The sequence below is a fragment of the Bos mutus genome, chromosome 11 (genome assembly GCF_027580195.1).
Source record: "Bos mutus isolate GX-2022 chromosome 11, NWIPB_WYAK_1.1, whole genome shotgun sequence".
Lineage (NCBI taxonomy): Eukaryota > Metazoa > Chordata > Mammalia > Artiodactyla > Bovidae > Bos > Bos mutus.
The window spans coordinates 94,392,646-94,417,263 of NC_091627.1; the positions used below are offsets into that span (position 1 = coordinate 94,392,646).

Sequence of the window (24,618 nt, forward strand, 5' to 3'; positions counted from 1 at the left end):
CAGAAAACGAAGATCATGGCATCTGGACCCATCACTTCATGGCAAATAGATGGGGAAACAGTGGAAACAGTCTCAGAATTTATTTTTTTGGGGGCTCCAAAATCACTGCAGATGGTGATTGCAGCCATGAAATTAAAAGATGCTTACTCCTTGGAAGGAAAGTTATGACCAACCTAGATAGCATATTCAAAAGCAGAGACATTACTTTGCCAACAAAGGTCCGTCTAGTCAAGGCTATGGTTTTTCCAGTGGTCATGTATGGATGTGAGAGTTGGACTGTGAAGAAAGCAGAGCACCGAAGAATTGATGCTTTTGAACCACTGTGTTGGAGAAGACTCTTGAGAGTCCCTTGGACTGCAAGGAGATCCAACCAGTCCATCCTAAAAGAGATCAGTCCTGGGTGTTCATTGGAAGGACTGATGCTGAGGCTGAAACTCCAATACTTTGGCCACTTCATGCAATTGGAAAAGACCCTGATGCTGGGAGGGATTGGGGGCAGGAGGAGAAGGGGACGACAGAGGATGAGATGGCTGGATGGCATCACCAACTCACCGATGGACGTGAGTCTGAGTGAACTCCGGGAGTTGGTGATGGACAGGGAGGCCTGGCGTGCTGCAATTCATGGGGTCACAAAGAGTTGGACATGACTGAGTGACTGAACTGAACTGAACCTTAAAAGTTTCATAGTCAAGGTCAGCAACATTTCCCTTTATATTATCTTCTAGGAGTTTTATTGTGTTGTGTTTTACCTGTAAGTCTGTGATCCCTTTTGTGTTAATCTTTAAGTCAATTAGCTCAAATTTTCTTGAGTTTAATTCAAACTGAAATTTTTTTTTCAAGAGAAAGGTGATACAGATGTATACTTAGAGCTGATTCACATTGCTGTACAGCAGAAAACAATACATTTTATAAAGAAATCATCCTGCAATTAAATTTTTTAAAAATTTCAGGAGAAAAATCCTCAAAATTTTAACTCAATTTCGAAGTGTAACATCTGTGTTTAGATTTCTTTCTTTTTCTTTTGCATGTGGATGACAAGTTGTTTCAAACCATTTATGGAAAAGCTTTTCATTTTTCCATTAAACTGAGTTTATTCCATGTCAACAATCAATTGATTATATTTGTGTGAGTCTATTTCTGGGCTACCTATTCTGTTCCTTTGATTGAATTATTTATTTATTTTTTACCATTATCACATTGTCTTGTCACTGTAGCTTTAGAGTAAATCTTGAAGTCAAGGAGTGTCAGTTCTCGAACACTGTTCTTCTCTGTCAATACTGTGTTGGCTGTACTGGGTGTTTTGCATTTCCATATAAAATTCAGAAACAATTTGCCAATATCCACAAAATGATATTTGCTGGAATTTTGACTGGGACTGAATCTTTATATTAAGTTGAAAACAACTGATATATTCATAAAATACTAAATCTACTTATCCATGAATACTTATAAATCAAATATCTCCATTTATTTAGATCTTACTTTTTTGACTACTTTGTATCAGAGTTTTAAAGATTTCCTCACATAGATACTGGTTTTTTTGTTAGATTTATGCATATTTCTATCCTACTTCAATGATAATCTAAATAGTATTGCATTTTCAATTACAAATGCGTTATTCATTACTGATACAAAGACCAAATGACTTTTGTATATCACTTTTATAATCTGAATCTTTCATTACTTCCAGTAGTCTTTTTGTTACTGTTAATCCTTTTATAGTTTCTACGTTGTCAATCATGTCATTTGTAACTGAGATCAGCTTTATTTCTATCTTCCCAATCTTTAAGGGGCTTCCCTTGTGGCTCAGTAGTAAACAACCTGCCTGCCAGTGCAAGAGACGCAGGTTTGACCCCTGGTTTGGGAAGATCCCCTGAGGAGGAAATGGCAACCCATTCCAGTATTCTTGCCTGGGAAATCCATGGACAGAGGAGCCTGGTGGGTGACAGTCCATGGGGTCACAGAGTTGGACAGACTCAGTGACTAAACAGAAACATCCCAATTTGTAAATCTTTGATATCAAGGTTTACTGAGCATTGAAGAAGAGTGGCATGAAAGAACAACCCTGCCTTCTTTTTCCATGATTTTAACAGGAAAGTTTCTAGTTTCTCATCAGCAGGTATGAAGTTATTTATAGGACTCATGCAGATGTACTCTGTCAAGTTGAGGAAATTTCCCCCCCTGCCCCTATTAAAGTTAGCTGAGATGTTTTATCATGAATAGCTGTTGGATTCTGTCAACACATTTTCTACATTTATTGATATGATTCTATTAATCTAATTGTTCTGTATGCAGCCCATTGATGTGATGAATACATTACTTGATTTCTGATGCTGAATAAGCCTTGAAGAACTAGAATAAATCCCACTTGGCTGTCATGTATAATTCTGATACATTATTGGACTCAATTTAATAATATTTTGTTGAGGATTTTACATCAATGTTCATGAGAACTACTGTTCTGTAGTTTTCCTCTCATACAATGTCTGGTTGGTATTAGGATAATACTGAACTCATACAATGAGTTAGGGCTCCCCAGGCGCCTCAGTGGGAAAGAATCCACCTACCAATGCAGGAGCTGCAGGAGATGTGGGTCTGATCCCTGGGTCGGAAAGATCTCCTGGAGAAGGAAACAGCAACCTACTCCAGTATTCTTACCAGAATAATCCCATGGACAGAGGAGCTTGGCAGGCTACAGTCATAAAAAGTGGGACATGACTGAGCAACTGAGCATACATGCATGCCTACAATGAGTTAGGTAGTACTTCTTCTGCTTATGCTTCCTAGAAAATATTATAGAGAAGGGGTGAAATTTCACCCTTAAATATTAGATAGAGTTTTTTTGGCTTAATTTGGATATAATTGAGAGGCTACAAGATATTTAAAATGCACTACATAATGATTAAATATACGGACACACTGCAAAAAGATTCCCCACATCAAGTTAATTAACACACATCATCACCTCACATATTTACTTTTTTTGTGTAAGAACATTTTAGTTCTACTCTCATAGCATGTGTACACGCTAAGTCACTTCAGTCATGTCTGACTCTTTGTGACCCTATGGACCATAGCCCGCCAGGCTCCTCTGTCCATGGGATTCTCCAGGCAAAGAATACTGAGGTGGGTTGCCATGCCCTCCTCTAGGGAATATTCCCCACCCAAGGATCTAACTCTTGACTCATGACTCTTGCATTGGCAGGCGAGTTCTTCACCATTAGCACCATCTGGCGGAGAAGGCAATGGCACCCCACTCCAGTACTCTTGCCTGGCAAATCCCATGGATGGAGGAACCTGGTAGGCTGCAGTCCATGCAGTTGCGAAGAGTCGGACACGACTGAGCGACTTCACTTTCACTTTTCACTTTCATGCACTGGAGGAGGAAATGGCAACCCACTCCAGTGTTCTTGCCTAGAGAACCCCAGGGACTGCGGGGCCTGGTGGGCTGCCGTCTATGGGGTTGCACAGAGTTGGACACGACTGAAACGACTTAGCAGCAGCAGCAGCAGCACCATCTGGGAAGCCCCTATTCTCTTAGTAATCACCATTAGTACAATACAGTGCAATCAACTACAGTCACATTGTTATACACTAGGTGCTCAAACTATTCATCTTACAATTGAAAGTTTATATTCTTTTATCAGCCTCTACTTCTGTCACCCAACAGTCCTGGCAATAATTTTTCTATTCTCTATTTCTATGAGTTCAACTTCTTTTCAGATTCTACATATAAATGACACCATGAAGTTTTTGTCCTTCCTTATCTGATTTATTTCACTTAGCATAATACCTTCCAGGTTCATCCATGTTTTTGCAGTACTTCCTTCCTTCTATTTTATAGCTGAATAATATTCCATTGTATGTATGGTGTGTGTGTGCACGTGTGTGTGTGTGTGTAATTTAGCCATTCATCCATTAGACACTTAGGTTGTTTCCAATCTTCACTATTTTAATTAATGTAATAATGAACTTGAGAGTATACATAACTCTTCAAGATAATGATTTTGATTCCTTTGAAAAGATACCAAGAAGTAGACTTGCTGGATCATACAGTAACTCTGTTTTTAATTTTTTGAGAAACTTCCATATTGTTTTCCACAGTGGCTGCATCAGCTTACATTCCCACCAACAGTATACAAGGGTTCCCTTTTCTCCAAATCCTTTGCAGCATTTGTCATCTATGCTTTTTTCTTTAATAAAAAGAAAGTTGATTTACAGTGTTATATTAGTTTCTTATGTAAAGTGATTCAGCCAAGTATGTGTGTGTGTGTGTGTGTGTTTACACAAACTCACACATATATATATTCCTTTCCACATGTTTTATTACAAGATACTGAATACAGTTTCCTGTGCTATGCAGTAAGACCTTGTTATTTATTTATTTTATATATTGCAGTTTGTATCTACTAGTCTCAAACTCCTAATTTATAGCTCCCCCATCCCCTTTCCCCTTTGGTATCATAAATTTATTTTCAATGTCTGTGGCTCTAGTTCCTGTTTTGTAAATAACTTCATACAGAAGTCCCACTTGTTTATTTTGTATTTTATTGCCTTTCCTTCTGTTGTAAATTCCAAAAAATCACTTCCTAGATCAATGTCAAAGAAGTTACACATTAAGTTTTCTTCTAGGAGTGTTATGGATTCAGTCTTACATTCAAATTTATAATCCATTTTGTGTCAATCTGTGCCTATGATATAAGATAGAGATCCAGTTTCATTCTTTCTGCATATGGCTATCCAGTTTTACCAAAACCACTTATTGAAGACACTATCCTTTCCTCATTGTATTTCTTGGCCCTTTTGTCATAAATCACTTGACCATATATGTATGGGAGATCCCATATATGTAATGGAGATATATACAAGTGATATATGTATTGGCGATCCCATCTGTTTCATTGATAAATATGTTTGCTTTTATACCAATACCATATTGTTTAGATTACAATAGCTTTATAATATAATTTGAAATCATGAAGTGTGATTCTTCCAGCTTTGTTCTTCCTCATGATTGTTTTGAATTTCCAGAGTTTGTTGAACTTTCATACAGATTTTAATATTGATTTTTAAGTTTCTATAAAAATATCATACTATTAAAAATAATCATTTTGATAAGGATTGCATTGAATCTGCAGGTCACTTTGGATAGTCTGGATATTGGTAACATATTAATTCTATTTTGAAAAGCTATTAATTATTGATTCAATTTCTTCAATAGATATAAGGGTACTTAGAGTATCATTTTTTGAGTTTTGGTAAATTGTGTCTTTGAAATAATTTGTTCAATTTATGTAGACTATCAATTTGTGGGTACAGAGTTGTTCATAATATGCCCTTGTTAATCTTTTAATCCACTGAATCACTAGTGATGGCCCCTTTTTTATTTATGATATTAATAACTTGTGTCTTCTCTCTTTTATTCTTGGTCAGCCTAACTCAAAGTTTATCAATTTTATTGATGCTTCTAAAAATCTGTATTTGATTTCATTGGTTTTCTCCTTCGCCTTTCTGTTTTCCTTTTTTTTATTATTTATTATTTAACTTACAATATTGTATTGGTTTTGCCCTACATTAAAATGAATCGGCCACAGGCACACATGCATTCCCCATCCTGAACCCTCCTTCCCCCTGCCTTTCTGTTTTCAATGATTTCTATTCTAACTTTCTTTTCTTCTGGCTATTTCAGATTTAATTAGTTCTTCCTTCCCTAGTTTCCTAAAGCAGAATCTTAGATTATTGACTTTGAAATTTCTTATTTTCTGATTTATGTGATTAATGCTGTAAATTTCTCTATCAGCAGTGCTTTCACTGATGCCACAAATTTTAATAAGTTACACTTTATTTTAGGCTTCCTTGGTGGCTCAGATGGTAAAGAGTCCGCCTGCAATGTAGGAGACCTGGGTTTCGATTGCTGGGTTGGGAAGATCCCCTGGAGAAGGGAATGGCTATTCACTCCAGTTTAGCTGCCTGGAGAATTGCTTGGACAGAGGAACGGGCTACAGTTCATGGGGGTCATATAATATAATTTGAAGTCTTTCTTAATCTCTCTTGAAAAAAAATTTTTGGACTCGTGTTTTTCTAAAGTGTGTAGGTTCATCTTCAAATATTTGAGGATTTTCTATCTATCTTTCTATTATTTATTTCTAGAGTTTAATACCATTTGGCCTGAGAGCAAGTTTCATATGATTTTTATTCTTTAAAATTTTTAAGATGTGTTTTAATACCCAGAACATAATTTGTGTTGGTGAACGTTCTTATGACTTTTGAGAAGAATATGTATTATGTTGTTATTAGATGAAATATTCTATAAATGTCAATTTGATCCAGCTGATCGATAGCACCATTCAGTTAAACTCCAGCCTTACTAATTTTCTGCTAATAATCTGTCAATTGCTGATAGAGGGGTTTACTAAGAGACTTTACCAGGAAGAGATGTGGTCTTACATAAGCTGGTGTTGTTGCTCAGTTGCTAAGTCATGTCTGACCCCTGGCAGCCGCATGGACTGCAGTGCGCCAGGTTCCTCTGTCCCTCACTATGTCTCAGTGTTTGGTCAAATTCAAGTCCACTGAGTCGGTCATTGCAATCTAACCATCTCATCCTCTGTCACCCCTTCTCCTTTACCCTTCATTCTTTCTTAGCATCAGAGTCTTTTCCAATGAGTTGGCTTTTCACATCAGGCAGCCAAAGTTCTGGAGCTTCAGCTTCAGCATGAGTCCATCCAACAAATATTCAGAGTTAATTTCTTTTAGGATTGACAGGTTTGATCTCCTGGAATACAAGGGACTCTCAAAAGTATTCTTCGGCACCATAATTGGAAAGGATCAATTCTTTGGCACTAAGCCTTCTTTATGATCCAACTCTCACATCTGTACTTGACTGCTGAAAAAACTATAGTTTTGACTGTGTGGATCTTTGTTGGCAAAGTGATTTCTCTGCTTTTTAATATGCTGGCTAGATTTGTCATAACTTTTCTTCTAAGGAGCAAGGGTCTTTTAATTTCATGGCTGCAGTTACCATCTGCAGTGATTCTGGAGCCCAAGAGAATAAAATCTGTCTTATATATTAATAAATACCTTTTTAAATACTCATGCCTTTTTTCTCAGTTGATCTATTACAGTAGTGAATAATTTTATATAATTTTCTAGTACTAATCATCATTGCATTCATAACCTATTTATCCCTATTTTCTATGCACTTCCAGATCTTGTTTGATATTTTATTATTTATGATTTTCACATAATATTTGTCTTTAATTGTTCAGGGCTTTTTGTGGTTTCTCTAGTTTTTGAATCATTGCTAAGTTGACTTCACAAAAATTAACTTAGATATTTTCCTTTTTTCTCTATAGTCTAGAGTATTTTAAATTATACAGAAGTTATCTGTTTCATGAAAGCATAAATGAATTCCCTTATAAAATCATGCGACTCCATCCTCTTTTCAAGAAATACTTAACAATATTTATATTTCTTTCATAGTTATGCCAATCTTCTGTATTTTCTTGTATCATTTATTAATCACACATTTTCTAACAGATCTTCAATTTTATTAGCATAGAGTTATACAACATATTCTGGAGATATATTTCATTTCTTCTGATTATGAATTTCAAGTAATTGTGATTTATTTATTCCTTCCTTTTTCCTTTTTTTTCTCCTTTCCTTTCTGCTCTTTATCCTTTTTTCAATACTTCCTTCCTGTCTCCTTCTTTCCTTCCTTCCTTTTTTTTTTTTAACATTTATTTGTTTATTTGGCTGACTCAGGTCTTTGTGGTGCATGGAGTTAGCTTAGTTGCTCCGAGGCATAGGGACTCTAGTTCCCCAAACGGGGATTGAATTCGCATTCCCTGCACCGCAAGGAGGACTCCTAACAATTGGACCACCAGGGAAGTGTCCTTTTCCTTCCTTCTAATTAAGCAAAATAAACAATTATTTTTTAAATTGTGACATACCCTTGCTTAAAGTCTCTCAAAGATTTTATTAGGATGAAATCCAAATTATCTATCATTATAAAGCACAGTGCTTCACATATTGACATTTACCTACTTCTATAAGTCATTGCTACCCTTATTTGACATGGAACATGTACAATTTTATTTCATTATTTCATTTTTGTACATGAAGTTGCCTCACCTAAGAATGTCCCTTATCCCTTCCTCATCCTTTCTCTGGATACATTCTGCAGGTCCAAAGATACTCCTGTTGGACACCTCCTACTAAGCCTTTTCTGGTAAGTCCTCCTTGAAAGTTTCATACCTGGGATAAGTACCATTCACCTCTTCTAGATCTGTTAAAGTTGATTTTCCTTAGAGCTCAAACCTCATAGCTTTTCTTTGGTTGTTGCTATTCAGTTGCTAAGTCTGACTTAGCAAGAGTCTGACTCTTTGCAACCCTGTGGACTGCAGGCTTCCCTGTTCTTCAGCTTTTCTCTATCTATATTCAATTCCCAGCAGAAAGCCAGCTCCATGGTATTAAATACCATCTTTATATATATATATATATATATAAGTTTTAAAGTTTTATGTACAACTATGAAGGAAATGGCAACCCACTCCAGTACTCTTGCTTGGAAAATCCCATGGACGGAGGAGCCTGGTGGGCTGCAATCCATGGGGTTGCGAAGAGTCAGACATGACTGAGCGACTTCACTTTCACTTTTAACTTTCACGCATTGGAGAAGGAAACGGCAACCCACTCCAGTGTTCTTGCCTGGAGAATCCCAGGGACGGGGGAGCCTGGTGGGCTGCCGTCTATGGGGTCGCACAGAGTCGGACACGACTGAAGTGACTTAGCAGCATGACTTTATCCTGTCAAATTAATATCTCTATGATAAATGACTACTAAATACTTCAAACATAATATATTAAAAATGGAAATCTTGATTCTACTGCCACTCCCCAAACCTGTTATTTTCTCACTGTTCCCTATCTTAGGTAATAGCATCACTACTCATCTAGTTTGCTTAGCTTAAATATCTTAGAATAATTTTTGACTCCATGCTTTCTCTTATAACCTCATACCCAATCTAGCTGTAAAACTTGCCATCTCTACCTTCAAAAATATTTCTTTACACTTCTGTCCCTGCCACTATAGTCCAGATGATCAGTCTCTCTTACCTAGACTATTGTAATGACCTTCAGACTGGGCGCCTTCTTCCACTCTTATTGACCTATCATATATTTTCCACATTGCAACCAGTGTTACCCATTATAAAATCAGGTTATCACCATCATTTCCAGTCTTCTTATGGCCTCACATTTCATTTCAAATAAAATAAAAAATACTTGCTGCTGCTGCTAAGTCACCTCAGTCATGTCCAACTTTGTGTGACCCCATAGACGGCAGCCCACCAGCTCCCCCATCCCTGGGATTCTCCAGGCAAGAACACTGGAGTGGATTGCCATTTCCTCCTCCAATGCATGAAAGTGAAAAGTGAAAGGGAAGTTGCTCAGTTGTGTCCGACTCTTAGCGACCCCATGGACTGCAGCTCACCAGGCTCCTCCATCCGTGGGATTTTCCAGGCAAGAGTACTGGAGTGGGGTGCCATCGCCTTCTCCTTACTGTGGCCTAAAACCTAGAAATCATATGACTCGAAATCCTGTCTCTTACCATTCCTACCACAAATGATACATACAGCATTGCCAGACTGACCCCTCTGCATACTGATCACCTTGACTACCTAATACCTTCTACTATGGGTAACCCAAGACGGGCGGGTCATGGTGGAGAGGTCTGACAGAATGCGGTCCACTGGAGAAGGGAATGGCAAACCACTTCAGTATTCTTGCCTTGAGAACCCCATAAACAGTATGAAAAGGCAAAATGATAGGATACTGAAAAAGGAACTCTCCAGGTCAATAGGGGCCCAATATGCTACTGGAGATGGGTGGAGAAATAACTCCAGAAAGAATGAAGGGATGGAGCCAAAGCAAAAACAATACCCAGCTGTGGATGTGACTGGTGACAGAAGCAAGGTCCGATGCTGTAAAGAACAATATTGCATAGGAACCTGGAATGTCAGGTCCATGAATCAAGGCAAATTGGAAGTGGTCAAACAAGAGATGGCAAGAATGAATGTCGACATTCTAGGAATCAGTGAACTCAAATGGACTAGAATGGGTGAATTTAACTCAGATGACCATTATATCTACTACTGCGGGCAGGAATCCCTCAGAAGAAACGGAGTAGCCATGATGGTCAACAAAAGAGTCCGAAATGCAGTACTTGGATGTAATCTCAAAAACGACAGAATGATCTCTGCTCGTTTCCAAGGCAAACCATTCAATATCACAGTAATCCAAGTCTATGGCCCAACCAGTAACACTGAAGAAGCTGAAGCTGAACAGTTCTATGAAGACCTACAAGACCTTTTAGAACTAACACCCAAAAAAGTTATTCTTTTCATTATAGGGGACTGGAATGCAAAAGTAGGAAGTCAAGAAACACCTGGAGTAACAGGCAAATTTGGCCTTGGAATACGGAATGAAGGAGGGCAAAGATGAATAGAGTTTTGCCAAGAAAATGCACTGGTCATAGCAAACACCCTCTTCCAACAACACAAGAGAAGACTCTACACATGGATATCACCAGATGGTCAACACTGAAATCAGATTGATTATATTTTTTGCAGCCAAAGATGGAGAAACTCTATGCAGTCAACAAAAACAAGACCAAGAGATGACTGTGGCTCAGATCATGAACTCCTTATTGCCAAATTCAGACTTAAATTGAAGAAAGTAGGGAAAACCACTAGACCATTCAGGTATGACCTAAATCAAATCCCTTATGATTATACAGTCGAAGTGAGAAATAGATTTAAGGGACTAGATCTGATAGATAGAGTGCCTGATGAATTATGAAATGAGGTTCGTGACATTGTACAGGAGACAGGAATCAAGACCATCCCCATAGAAAAGAAATGCAAAAAAGCAAAATGGCTGTCTGGGGAGGCCTTACAAATAGCTGTGAAAAGAAGAGAAGCGAAAAGCAAAGGAGAAAAGTAAAGATATAAGCATCTGAATGCAGAGTTCCAAAGAATAGCAAGAAGAGATAAGAAAGCCTTCCCCAGCAATCAATGCAAAGAAATAGAGGAAAACAACAGAATGGGAAAGACTAGAGATCTCTTAAAGAAAATCAGAGATACCAATGGACATTTCATGCAAAGATGGGCTCGATAAAGGACAGAAATGGTACGGACCTAACAGAAGCAGAAGATATTAAGAAGAGGTGGCAAGAATACACAGAAGAACTGTACAAAAAAGATCTTCACGACCCAGATAATCACGATATGATCACTCATCTAGAGCCAGACATCCTGGAATGTGAAGTCAAGTGGGCCTTAGAAAGCATCACTACGAACAAAGATAGTGGAGGTGATGGAATTCCAGTTGAGCTCTTTCAAATCCTGAAAGATGATGCTGTGAAAGTACTGCACTCACTATGCCAGCAAATTTGGAGAACTCAGCAGTGGCCACAGGACTGGAAAAGGTCAGTATTCATTCCAATCCCAAAGAAAGGCAATGCCAAAGAATGCTCAAACTACCGCACAATTGCACTCATCTCACACGCTAGTAAAGTAATGCTCAAAATTCTCCAAGCCAGGCTTCAGCAATACGTGAACCGTGAACTTCCTGATGTTCAAGCTGGTTTTAGAAAAGGCAGAGGAATCAGAGATCAAATTGCCAACATCTGCTGGGTCATCGAAAAAGCAAGAGAGTTCCAGAAAAACATCTATTTCTGCTTTATTGACTATGCCAAAGCCTTTGACTGTGTGGATCACAATAAACTGTGGAAAATTCTGCAGAGATGGGAATGCCAGACCATCTGACCTGCCTCTTGAGAAATCTGTATGCAGGTCAGGAAGCAACAGTTAGAACTGGACATGGAACAACAGACTGGTTCCAAATAGGAAAAGGAGTACGTCAAGGCTGTATATTATCATCCTGCTTGTTTAACTTATATGCAGAGTACATCATGAGAAACACTGGACTGGAAGAAACACAAGCTGGAATCAAGATTGCCAGGAGAAATATCAATAACCTCAGATATGCAGATGACACCACCCTTATGGCAGAAAGTAAAGAGGAACTAAAAAGCCTCTTGATGAAAGTGAAGGTGGAGAGTGAAAAAGTTGGCTTAAAGCTCAACGTTCAGAAAATGAAGATCATGGCATCCGGTCCCATCACTTCATGGGAAATAGATGGGGAAACAGTGGAAACAGTGTCAGACTTTACTTTTTTGGGCTCCAAAATCACTGCAGATGGTGACTGCAGCCATGAAATTAAAAGATGCTTACTCCTTGGAAGGAAAGTTATGACCAAACTAGATAGCATATTCAAAAGCAGAGACATTACTTTGCCAACAAAGGTCCGTCTAGTCAAGGCTATGGTTTTTCCTGTGGTCATGTATGGATGTGAGAGCTGGACTGTGAAGAAGGCTGAGCGCTGAAGAATTGATGCTTTTGAACTGTGGTGTTGGAGAAGACTCTTGAGAGTCCCTTGGACTGCAAGGAGATCCAACCAGTCCATTCTGAAGGAGATCAGCCCTGGGATTTCTTTGGAAGGAATGATGCTGAAGCTGAAACTCCAGTACTTTGGCCACCTCACGCGAAGAGTTGACTCACTGGAAAAGACTCTGATGCTGGGAGGGATTGGGGGCAGGAGGAGAAGGGGACGACAGAGGATGAGATGGCTGGATGGCATCACTGACTCGATGGACCTGAGTCTGAGTGAACTCCGGGAGGTGGTGATGGACAGGGAGGCCTGGCGTGTTGTGATTCATGGGGTCGCGAAGAGTCAGATACGACTGAGTGACTGAACTGAACTGAACTATACTGTAACTTCTGACGTGCATGCATGAGTGCATGCTATGTCACTCCAGTCTTTTCTGAGTCTTTGAGACAGTACGGACTGCAACCTGTCAGGCTCCTCTGTCCATGGGATACTATTGGACAGAGTGGGTTGCCATGCTCTCCTCCAGGGGATCTTCCCAACCCACATCTCCTATACGTCCTGCATTGGCAGGTGGGTTCTTTACCACTAGAGCCACCTAATAAGCCCTAGCTCCGACTAGAATGCTTATCTATTAGAAATCCAAGTGATTCAATTTCTGATTTCATTCAGATCATTTCTTTGTCTTCCTAGTTCTTAACACTACCTGCCATTATATTAAATTTTTTGTTTGTGTGCCATCCATCACCACTAGAATATAAGCTACGTCAAGCCAGGACACTGGTTTATTGCCTGGTATGTAACAAATGCTTTATAAAAACTTTTAGAAAACAGAGAAGTTTAATGTATTTATTGTATTATTATAGCATTTTTTTTTTGCACAGTTCTTTACAAAATTTACAGTGACTGTCTTCCCTATAGATTATAAACTCTAAATTAAAGGACTAAGTATTTTCTCTTCTTCTACCCAAAAATCTACCTTATTTAATAGTAGGTACACAGGCAATATTTGTGATGTAAAATACCTTCATTTTATATTGTCAGTGAGTGAGGGAATTCTTATAAACAAGGAAAGCTAAGAATATCAGCTTGATTAGGTCACATATGGTAAAAACAAGAAGGAACTCTGCAAGAAAATACCTTGAAGACCTTCTGATTATTTTTGCCCCATTTTCAGCATTAAAGTTTCCATCTGCTAGGAGAAGTTTTCTGGAAACAGTAGCTTAGGAAAATACACAATATGAAGCTCTTATAATTGCCATGTTTATACTGAGTTCTGGGTTAGCTGCTTTGAAACAGTCCTGGTAAAAATAAACTTTCAATGTGTTTTAAGCAATCAGTGTTTCCAATAAGCACTGTCAACATGACCTTTAGTGGTCTCCAGAACTTCTCCTTTGCTAAGTATTTAACTGGATGCTCAACCTCTATGCCTTCCTGTCTGCCTTTAATTTTCCCTCAGCAATTTTAATGCTGGAACAACAACAAAATACACAAGTCATCCTCTGGGAGGATTTCTAACCATAATTTGAAAAGCCCTTGAAATAAGAAAATTGAAATGGATTAGAGGAAGAATAGTAGTACATATTACATATTCGTACATACATATGTATGTAATTATATTACATACATAGGGTAAACAACTATAAATGCACATCACATTCTCTCTCCTATTTTCTATTCAACACTCAACTGTAAGTCCCCACCTCATTTTCTTTCAAAGAGAAATTTTAGATTCCACGTGTAGAAATCATGTAGAAATACTTTTTGATAAAATTATTGCCCATGTTCCATAATAATGATAATATTTAAGAATATTTATAATTCCTATTAAATTACCTAAGGAAAGTCATCCTAACAGTCTTAAATCTCTTGTCATATTTTCATATTAATACTTGGGGCCTCTTTATAAAATAAGTCTGCTGCTGCTGCTGCTAAGTCACTTCAGTCGTGTCCGACTCTGTGCGACCCCATAGATGGCAGGCAGCCCACCAGGCTCCCCCGTCCCTGGGATTCTCCAGGCAAGAACACTGGAGTGGGTTGCCATTTCCTTCTCCAATGCGTGAAAGTGAAAAGTGAAAGTGAAGTCGCTCAGTATCCATCACTAAAAGAGAGTCGATATTAATACAATGAGACATTATTGAAAAGTTTACAAGCTACAAATATAAATCATGTATAATGAATTCTATTGTAAGTAATTTTATAGATAATTTGAAATAACCCAAGGTCACATCATAAATGTGTAATTCATCTAGCAGTCAATGTAATGATAAACATAGAGAAAGAATACACCAGTTGTTACACATCCCATTTTTTCCTTTTTTTCAGCTTCACTGAAAACAAAATCATAAGATATTTAAAACCATACATTGTGGTGATCTAACACGCATATATATTGTGAGAGTATTTCTTTTCCATCATCTAGTTATTTAACATACTCATCACCTCACATATTACTTTTTATTCTATAAGAACATTTAAGTTCTATTTTCTTAGCAACAATACAGTACTATCAACTATGGGAATCATGCTTTACATTAGATCCTTAACTCCTTTTCCTCTTAAAGCTGAAAGTCTGTTCCTCCTTACCAACTTCTCTCTATTGCCTAACCCACTCTTCTAGTACCTAGCAACCACTTTTCTACTAATTTTTAAAAATATTCTTCATATAAAGGCAGTAATTGTCCTTCTTGGTGTGGCTTATTTTCCTTAGCATAATGCCCTCTAGGTCCATCTACATTATCACAAATGGTAGGATGTTCTTATTTTTCATAACTGAATAATATTCATATATATACACATATCAATATCAATACATATATGGAGAATATATGTTTGTGTGTGTGTATATATATATATAAAACATTTCTTTATCCACTTATCTTAAGACTGTTTCCATATCATAGCTATTGTGATTATTCCTGCGATGAACATGGAACTATATATAACTCTGAAATACAATTTTCCAATTTCTTTGAATACACACCCAGAAGCAGAATTGCAAGATCATATGATTCTTCAAGAAATTACAAGCTCTATTTGTAATTTTTTGAGGAACCTCCATACTGCTTTCCATAATGGCTATACCAATTTACATTCCTACCAACAGTGTACAAGTGTTCCCTTTAGTCCAGTATTTATCATCTTTTGTATTTTTACTGATAGCTATTCTAACATGTGTGATGCATTATCACATTGTGGTTTTGATTTACTTTTTTGAAAAGGCCATCCTTTCCTCATTATACATTCTTGGCCATTTTGTCATAAATTAATTGACCATATATGCATGTTTACTTCTGGGCTCTGCAATCTGTTCCATTGATCTATATCTCTGTTTTTATGTCAATACCATACCGTTCTGATTACTATAGCTTTATAATACATTTTGAAATCAGATCGTGTAATGCTTCTAGCTTTGTTCTTTTCTCTCAAGACTGCTTTGGACAGGTTCTTTCACATCTTTTTTCTTAGAACAGAAAAAAGTAGATCATACCAACAATTTTTATATCTCATAAAATATAATAAGCAACATGAATCAAATTTGATTTGTACTCTTAAATCTATTCTCAAGGGAAGGTACCAATAAAGAGAAATAGAGAAAAAAATTTCAATTCTATAATTTTATATCTAATTCATATCAACTTCTGGATTTCAAAACATATATTTGCTTGAAAACTGCAATCATCAAATAATAACAACAGAATCCTAAAACATACATGTTCTAGTAAGGTAAAAAAAGAAAAGACTAGAAATAGGACACAGAGAAGAGAAGGTGGCTAAATTTAAATTTTAATTGCTGTTGATTTCAGCTATAACCACCATTTTCTAGACCAAACTTAAGACTTCTTGAATGCCAGGCAGTCAGTAGAGGAAAACAGTCATTTTTACGTATGAAATATAAGGAAGATTCAGTGAATACAACCATAGACCCTTTTTAGTTTAAACACCCCAAAACAGGCATTGGTATTTGTTTTCCTAAGGAAATAATAAGGACTTATTCTCAAGACCATGTATGACTTATGAGAGAAACAAAGCAAGGTTAGGTATAAAGCCCCAGCACACCAGAAGCACTTCTATAGTACTGCAGGACTTTCTCACCTTAAAAGTCGTGGTGCCATACAGCTTGGTAGTGTGGACTGTCTCTGGAAGGACATTAGTGATATTGGTGATAAATTCTTCCAAGTACTTACAGGATTTCTCCAAGTGTGTTGTATTGATAATAATCTGGACAAGCTAGAAAATAACAAGAACATGTAAGAGTCATTTGACTATTTAACCTTGGATGCATGGCTCATTATGAATCTACTGGTATAAGAAAAACAAAAGGCATAATGGCAGAGGCCATCTGTATTCTGTAAATGTTAAAGTGAAAGCACAGGATAGGTATCACTTCCTCTATGAAGATTTCCCTGACTTCCCAAAGAATCTAGCATTTCCCCCAACCATAGGAGTAAATGTCACTATTTTAAACTCATATCTTTGGTTCAAAATAAAGACTAGGCTAAGATAAAAAACTGATAGTATTTAGCATACAACCTGGAAATAAATAATTGCCAAATGAATAAAATAAACTCCTATTAAAAGAATAAGACAGTAAAGGACAGTAAGTTTCAAAATAAGGCACAGTGAACATAGGAATTTTGGAACAGTTGCAATATATAAATAAACTACATCAGTTTCTATGAAAGAAAAAAATATGAGCACAGGAATCAGAGAAACCAGGGAGCAACTACTTACAAATTATTGATACTGACAAAGTTTCTTGACTTCTCTAAGCCTATTTATTTACCTGTAAAATATTAATAATAATTTCTAACTCACACTTATTATGAAGACTAAATATTCTTTTGTTAATACTATTTTCCTTTTCTTACAGAAGAGATCCTTAAAGAAGGCAGTACTGATGATAAAAAGCCATCTCTAAATTTCTTCGAGAGCAAGATGAGGAAGAAAACTGCTGTCTGTAGAATTAAACTTTCTAAACCACTTTACAGTTCATTTTCTTACATCACCCTCCTAGCAACCTGAAGAAGTAAGTTAAGTGGGCATACTTATTACTTCCATTCTACCATAAGAGAAACAAAAAATGAAATTAAACTGGGATTCAAATCCAAGTCATCAACCTTCAAATTATGGTCTCATCTTAATGATTTCAGCCAGTGCCTTTTAGCATAAGCTTAAGATGGCAGCCCTGGAGTACTACATTTTTATGTATACTAGGCTGAACTATCAGATTCAGGGGCTGACATCAACCATACATCTCCATTCTTTGATTCTACCTTATGTAAAAAATTAAGTTAAAATTTTTAATGACTGATACCTACTATGTACCAATACAATATTGTAAAGTAATTCACCTCCAATTAAAATAAATACATTTATATTGAAAAAAAAAAACTATTCACATTCCCCAAAAAGAAACACAAAGATAAAGTAAAATGGAACCTTTTTTACTTTTCTTTTCTACATCTTTAACTTTTCATTTTCACAAGAATATGTCTAGGGGTGGGGTTGTGGTAGGCAGGGGAATTTTGGTGTTTAAGGCTATGAATGAACTTGCATCCTCTTTTAGTCTAATGAGATAATAATCCAGAGAAGTAAGTAGATGACAGAAGGGGAAAACTGGAGTTAAAGATGAAGGGAGGTACTACACATTTTTAAATCAAATGATATTCGAAAACAAAGTTTAAAAGATAGAATTGTACTTCAGTAAAAGTGACTGTATTATGCTGTGGAATATTAAATTAAATTATTAATAGGACCATAATCAGAAATACTATACTAAAGCCTTTGATTGTATGGATCACAACAAATTGTGGAAAATTCTTAGAGAGATGTGAGTACGTCTCAGACTATCTTACCTGTCTCCTGAGAAACTTGTATGCAGGTCAAGAAGCAACAGTTAGAACCAGACACAGAACAACAGACTGGTTCAAAACTGGGAAAGGAGTACACCAAGGCTGTGTATTGTCACCTTGCTTATTTAACTTATGTGCAGAGTACATCATGAGAAATGCCGAGCTGGATGAAACACAAGCTAGAATCAAGATTGCTGAGAGAAATATCGATAACCTCAGATATGCCAATGATAACACTCTAATGGCAGAAAGTGAAGAGGAACTAAAGAGCCTCTTGATGAAGGTAAAAGAGGAGTGAAAAAGCTGGCTTAAAACTCAACATTCAAAGAACTAAGATCATAGCATCCCATCCCATCACTTCATGGCAAATAGAAGGGGAAAAAGTGGAAAGAGTGACAGATTTTATTTTCTTGGGCACTGAAATCACAGCAGTGATTGCAGCCATGAAATTAAACGACACTTGTTCCTTGGAAGGAAACTGATGATAAACCTAGACAGTGTATTCAAAAGCAGAGACATCACTTTGCTGACAAAGGTCCATATAGTCAAAACTATGGTTTTTCCAGTAGTCATATATGGATGTGAAAGTTGGACCATAAAGAAGGCTGAAGAATTGATGCTTTCAAATTGTGGTGCTGGAGAGGATTCTTGAGAGTCCTTTGGACAGCAAGGAGATCAAACCAATCAGTCCTAAAGGAAATCAATACTGAATATTCATTGGAAGGACTGATGCTGAAGATGAAGCTCTAATACTATAGCTACCTGATTGAAAAACCTTCTCATTGGAAAAGACCCTGCTGCTGGTAAAGCTTGAAGGCAAAAGAGAAGGGGGTGGCAGAGAGTGAAATGGTTAGATAGCATCACTGATTCAACAGACCCGAATGTGAGCAAACTCCAGGAGATAGCGAAGGACAGGAAGCCTGGTATGTTGCAGTCCAAGCAGTCTCAAAGAGTCGGACATGACTTCACGACTGAACAACAACAACCTCCTCAAACAGCACACAGCACAGGGCCAAATACACAATTCATTCTCCAAAAATACGTGTCAACTCATAATAATGCTTTAGTAATAGATTCAAGTAAGGGAAAAGGTAACTTCTACCCACTAAGGATCAGCCAAAAACAGCTACTTTTGAAATATAATGGCAAAGATAAAAGACGAGTTCCAAGAAAGATAAGTTAGGGCAACAATGGGACTAAGTCTTTTACTATTTCCCAAAATTCATCAGACAAGTTCATATTAATCATTAGGCTCTTTCTGGGCTTTCCTGGTGGCTCAAATAGTAAAGAATCTGCCTGCAGTGTGGGAGACCTGGGTTCGATCCCAGGGTTGGGCTTCCCAGGTAGGGGTAGTGGTAAAGAACACGACTGCCAATACAGGAGACATAAGAGACATGGGTTCAATCCTTGTGTCAGGAAGATACCCTGGGGTATGGAATGACAACCCACTCCAGTATTCTTGCCTGGAGAATCCCCAAGGACAGAGAAGCCTGGTGGGCTACAGTCCATGGGGTCTCAAAGAATTAGACACGAGTGAAGCAACTTAGCACATACCCAGGTCCTTTCCATTCATTCGATAGTTTGAATTTGGACACTTCGAATTTTGGAAAAAAAATTCTGTCACCTATAAAATTACCCAAAATATCAGCTTTTTAACTTGAGAGTGCTTTAGGGAAAAACACCCACAAAAATAAGTGATTTCTCACCCTCTTCCTTTCGATGTGTTTCTTCTTCAGAGAAGGACTAAAATCACTTTAAAAATTTAAATTTTATACATTAAATCATTCTTCTTCATGAGTGGGAATGTGGCTACTGGAAAGGTTGTCTTGATGTGGAAGCTAGAAAAGTAAGAGAGTTAATTTGGGGAACCAAAAATTTTCTATTTTAAAATGAGCATTACCAATAGGGAACACATTCTATCTATCAAAAGAAATCCTAATAATAAGGAGGAATCGTGTCATGTTATAGAAATAAAAAACAGTGGCAGTCAAAGAGAAAATTGTCATGTTTTGCAGGATATTGGCAGTTTAAAAAAAAAGGAGGTGGCTTCACTGGGTACAGTAGTAATTTCCCATGATTTTTTAAAGATCTGTCAACACAAAAGATCACCATGAATTACATCAATTGGCTGTCAGTCACTTTTGAAATGTTTCATTGCTGAACACAGAAGAGACTATTAAAACACTCTAGGATTACAGTAGATATCATGTCATTTTCAAAGGGAATATTTGTCTGTTAATGAGGTCTAAGTGATCTCTACTCCTGAATGACAGCTAACCAAAATCCTTAAAAGGGCATTTACAAATGTGAAGCCAGATGCTTTGGGAGTTATTTTGAACTTAAGGGTGAAATGAAGCAATTTCTTATATCAACTTTCATCAGAGTTTGAGCTCCTTTGATATTTTTAACCCATACTACCCACTCTCTTTTAAAAATATATCACTGCAGCAATCTAAACTGTCCTATTGTTTCAAGAACATGGAACTAACAATGTATTAAGATACTGGTTATATCTCACATAAAGTGGATTTCCATGAAAACTGTACACACACACAAAAAAAAACACCAAAAAGCAAATAAACACTTCCACAACCAAATGACAGAAGTTACTTAGATGAAAAACCCTTAAGAAACAGGAATTTTTTTTTTTTTGGAGGGGGGAGGGGGGGGGTCTTTCCTTCCTAAAATCAGAGAGAATCTAATAAAGAAGGCACAGAGTAGATTGTAGGCATCACTTCTTCAACTTTGCTCCAAACACCACAGCAGAAGCTGAACTATGATCACAGATAGGTGTTCATATTCCTGACAAACTCCAGGAAAGAAAACGTCTTCATAATCGTTAACAGTTCAAAACTAAGCCTTAAATTCCAAGAAGAGGCTTCCGTTCCTGATTATAAGTTACTTCTGATATGTTACATTACCTTGTCCCCCAAAACAGATAATTTAGTATACTGAAGCTTCAAATGGACTAATCCAAGCCAAGAAAATGACTCTTTCCACCCACCAATGCCTCTCAACTACTGATAGAAAAGATTAAAAACTAAATAACAGTCTTATTTCTCATTCACAAGTATAAGCTATCCCTAAGACCAGTCCATCATAAAGGAGATCAGTCCTGGGTGTTCATTGGAAGGACTAATGTTGAAGCTGAAACTCCAGTACTTTGGCCATCTCATGTGAAGAGTTAACTCATTGGAAAAGACCCTGATGCTGGGAAAGATTGAGGGCAGGAGGAGAAGGGGACGACAGAGGATAAGATGGTTGGATGGCATCACCAACCCAATGGACATGGGTTTGGGTTGACTCAGGAGTTGGTGATGGACAGGGAGGCCTGTGAGCTGCAGTTCACGGGGTCGCAAAGAGTCGGACACAACCGAGTGAATGAACTGAACTGAACTGAAGACTTCAAGGAATTTTATCTCCATTTCACTGCAGCAAGAGGGTATAAAAAGCTGCGTCAGCTACCCATTTTATACCATCTCTATGGTAAATATCTAAACTATTAAAATACTTGGAATTACTGGTTTCAAATTCAAAGGACTAACACAAAGATTATATTTGAAAAACTTCTGTATACAATGTTTTAACATAATATTAGCAATATCGTTGCTGTTAACAATAGGGGATGGAGACAAATGATATGCAGGAGATAACATAGGAATGGTCATCAACCTAAACTATATTAAAAGGAAAAGGAGAATGCAAAGCATCAGTCATTTATTCAGATCCCCTGGGGCATGATTATAATCATAAAAATATGTGTTCAATATGGTATAACTACCAGCCCCTCTAAATTTCTTTAACTTTACACTGAAAACCTACCTACCTACTTTCTTTTTTTTTTTTCCCCTTCTTCTCTCTTTCATTACTTAACAATTTCTATATGCCCAGGAACTGGGATAGGGTTGTACATAATTATACACAAGACACAGTCCTTGGTTTCATGGAGATTATAGTAAACATATAAACATACAAATACATAGTATGACAGCAGGGGGTAGTAAGCACTGGGAATAGGAGAGAGAAAAAGTAGGTACAAGGGGAGGGTATTAATCTATCTGAGCTACTTGGAGATAGGGTGGTCAAGAGGCCTCTTTAAGGAAATAATATTTGAGAAGGAATTTAAGTGAAGGTATATTGCTGTCATGTGTAATAAATAAATTATTTTATGTCTAATTTATATTTTAAGCCTTTCTATAGTTACATTCTTCATAAAGAAACAGAATATCCTTTCATTCACTGTAAAACCTTCATGGATCACAGCCTTGTCATGGCAAAGAGGCTTGTATAACTCAATGAAGCTATGAGCCATGCAGTACAGGGCCACCCAGGATGGATGGGTCATAGTGAAGTTACGACAAATCATGGTCCACTGGAAGAGGAAATAGCAACCCAGTCCAGTATTCTTGCTTGGAAAACCCCATGAACAGTATGAAAAGGCAAAAAGATAGGACACTGGAAGATGAGCCCTCCAAGTAGAAAAGTGTCCAGTATGCTACTGGGGAAGAGCAGAGGGCAATAACTAACAGCTCCAGAAAGAATGCAGCAGCTGGGACAAAGTGGAAACGATGAGCAATTATGGTAGTACCTGATGGTGAAAGTACATTCAGTGTTGTAAAGAACAATATTGCATAGGAACCTGTAGTGTTAAGTCCATGAATCAAGGTAAACTGGATATGGTCAAGCAGGAGATGGCAAGATAGAACATCTCAGGAATGAGTGAACTAAAATGGACATGAATGGGCAAACTTAATTCATTATATTTACTACTATCGGCAAGAATCCCTTAGAAGAAGAGTAGCCCTCACAGTCCACAAATGAGTACAAAATGCAGTACTTGGGTGGAACCTGAAAAGAAAGAATGATCTCAATTCATTTCCAAGGCAAACCATTCAACATCACAGCAACCAAGTCTATGCCCCAACCACTGATGTCAAAGAAGCTGAAGTTGACCAGTTCTATGAGGACCTACTTTCTAGAACTAATACCAAAAATGATGTCCTTTTCATCAGGGGACTGGAATACAAAAGTAGGAAATCAAGAGATACCTGGAACCATCAGCAAGTTTGGTTTGGGATACAAGCAGGGCAAAGGCTAACAGAATTTAGACAAGAGAACACACTGGTCATAGCAAATACCCTTTCCCAACAACCCAAGAGATGACCTTACACATGGACATTATGACTGCCCTGTTGCTCAGTTGCTTCAATCATGTAAGACTCTTTGCGACCGTATGGGCTGTAGCCTGCCGGGCTCCTCTGTCCATGGAATTCTCCAGGCAAGAATACTGGACTTTGTTCCCATGCCCTCCTCCAAGGGATCTTCCCAACCCAGCGGTCAAACTTGCATCTCCTACATTGGCAGTAGGGGTTCTTTACTACTAGAGCCACCTGGGAAGCCCCATGGACATCATTAAATGGTCAATACTGAAATCAGACTGATTATGTTCTTTGAGGCCAAAGAAGGAGAAGCTCTATACAGTCAACAAAAATAAGACCTGTAGCTGACTACTGCTAATATGATGAGCTCTTTATTGCAAAATTCAGGCTTAAATTGAACAAAGTAGGGAAATTCACCAGGACATTCAGGTATGACCTAAATCAAATTTCTTACATTATATTCAGTGGAGGTGACAAATAGATTCAAGGGATTAGATCGGGTAGACAGAGTGTGTGAAGAACAATGGATGGAGGTTTGTAACACTATACAGGGGGCAGTGACCAAAACTATCCCAAACAAAGTGGTTGTCCAAGGAGGCTTTACAAATAGCTTTGAAAGAAGAGAAGAGAAATGCAAAGGAGAAAGAAAGATACAGCCAACTGAATGCAGAGTTCCAGACAACAGCAAGCAGAGATAAGAAGACCTCCTTAAATGAACAGTGCAAAGAAACAGAGGAAAATAATAGAAGGGCAAAGACATCTCCTCAAAAACACTGAAGAGATCAAGGGACCATTTCAGGCAAGAATGAGCATGATAAAGGACAGAACTGATAAGGATGTAACAGAAGCAGAAGAGATTAAGAAGAGGTGGCAAGAAAACACAGAAGAATTTCAGATAATCATGATGGTGTGACCATTATTCAAGAGTCAGACATCCTGTAGTGTGAAGTCAAGTGGGCCTTAGGAAGCATTACTATGAGGAAGCTAGAGGTGACAGAATCACAGCTGAGCTATTTAAAAATCCTAATAGATGATGCTGTTAAAGCGCTGTACTCAATATGCCAGCAAATTTGGAAAATTCAGCAGTGGCCACAGGACTGGAAAGAGTCAAGTTTTCATTCCAATCCAAAAGAAAAGCAATGCCAAAGAATGTCC

General features: G+C 37.6%; 1 protein-coding gene across 2 annotated transcripts in view; it reads right to left on the minus strand.

Moving 5' to 3' along the window:
• EXOC6B (exocyst complex component 6B) overlaps positions 1-24,618 on the minus strand; it is a 728,809-nt gene that overhangs the window by 256,897 nt on the left and 447,294 nt on the right. For both annotated transcript variants that reach the window (XM_070379801.1, XM_070379802.1), the window contains exon 17: positions 16,545-16,679. In XM_070379801.1, the coding sequence (XP_070235902.1) occupies positions 16,545-16,679 (135 nt within the window). The remainder of the gene's footprint in view (positions 1-16,544; positions 16,680-24,618) is intronic.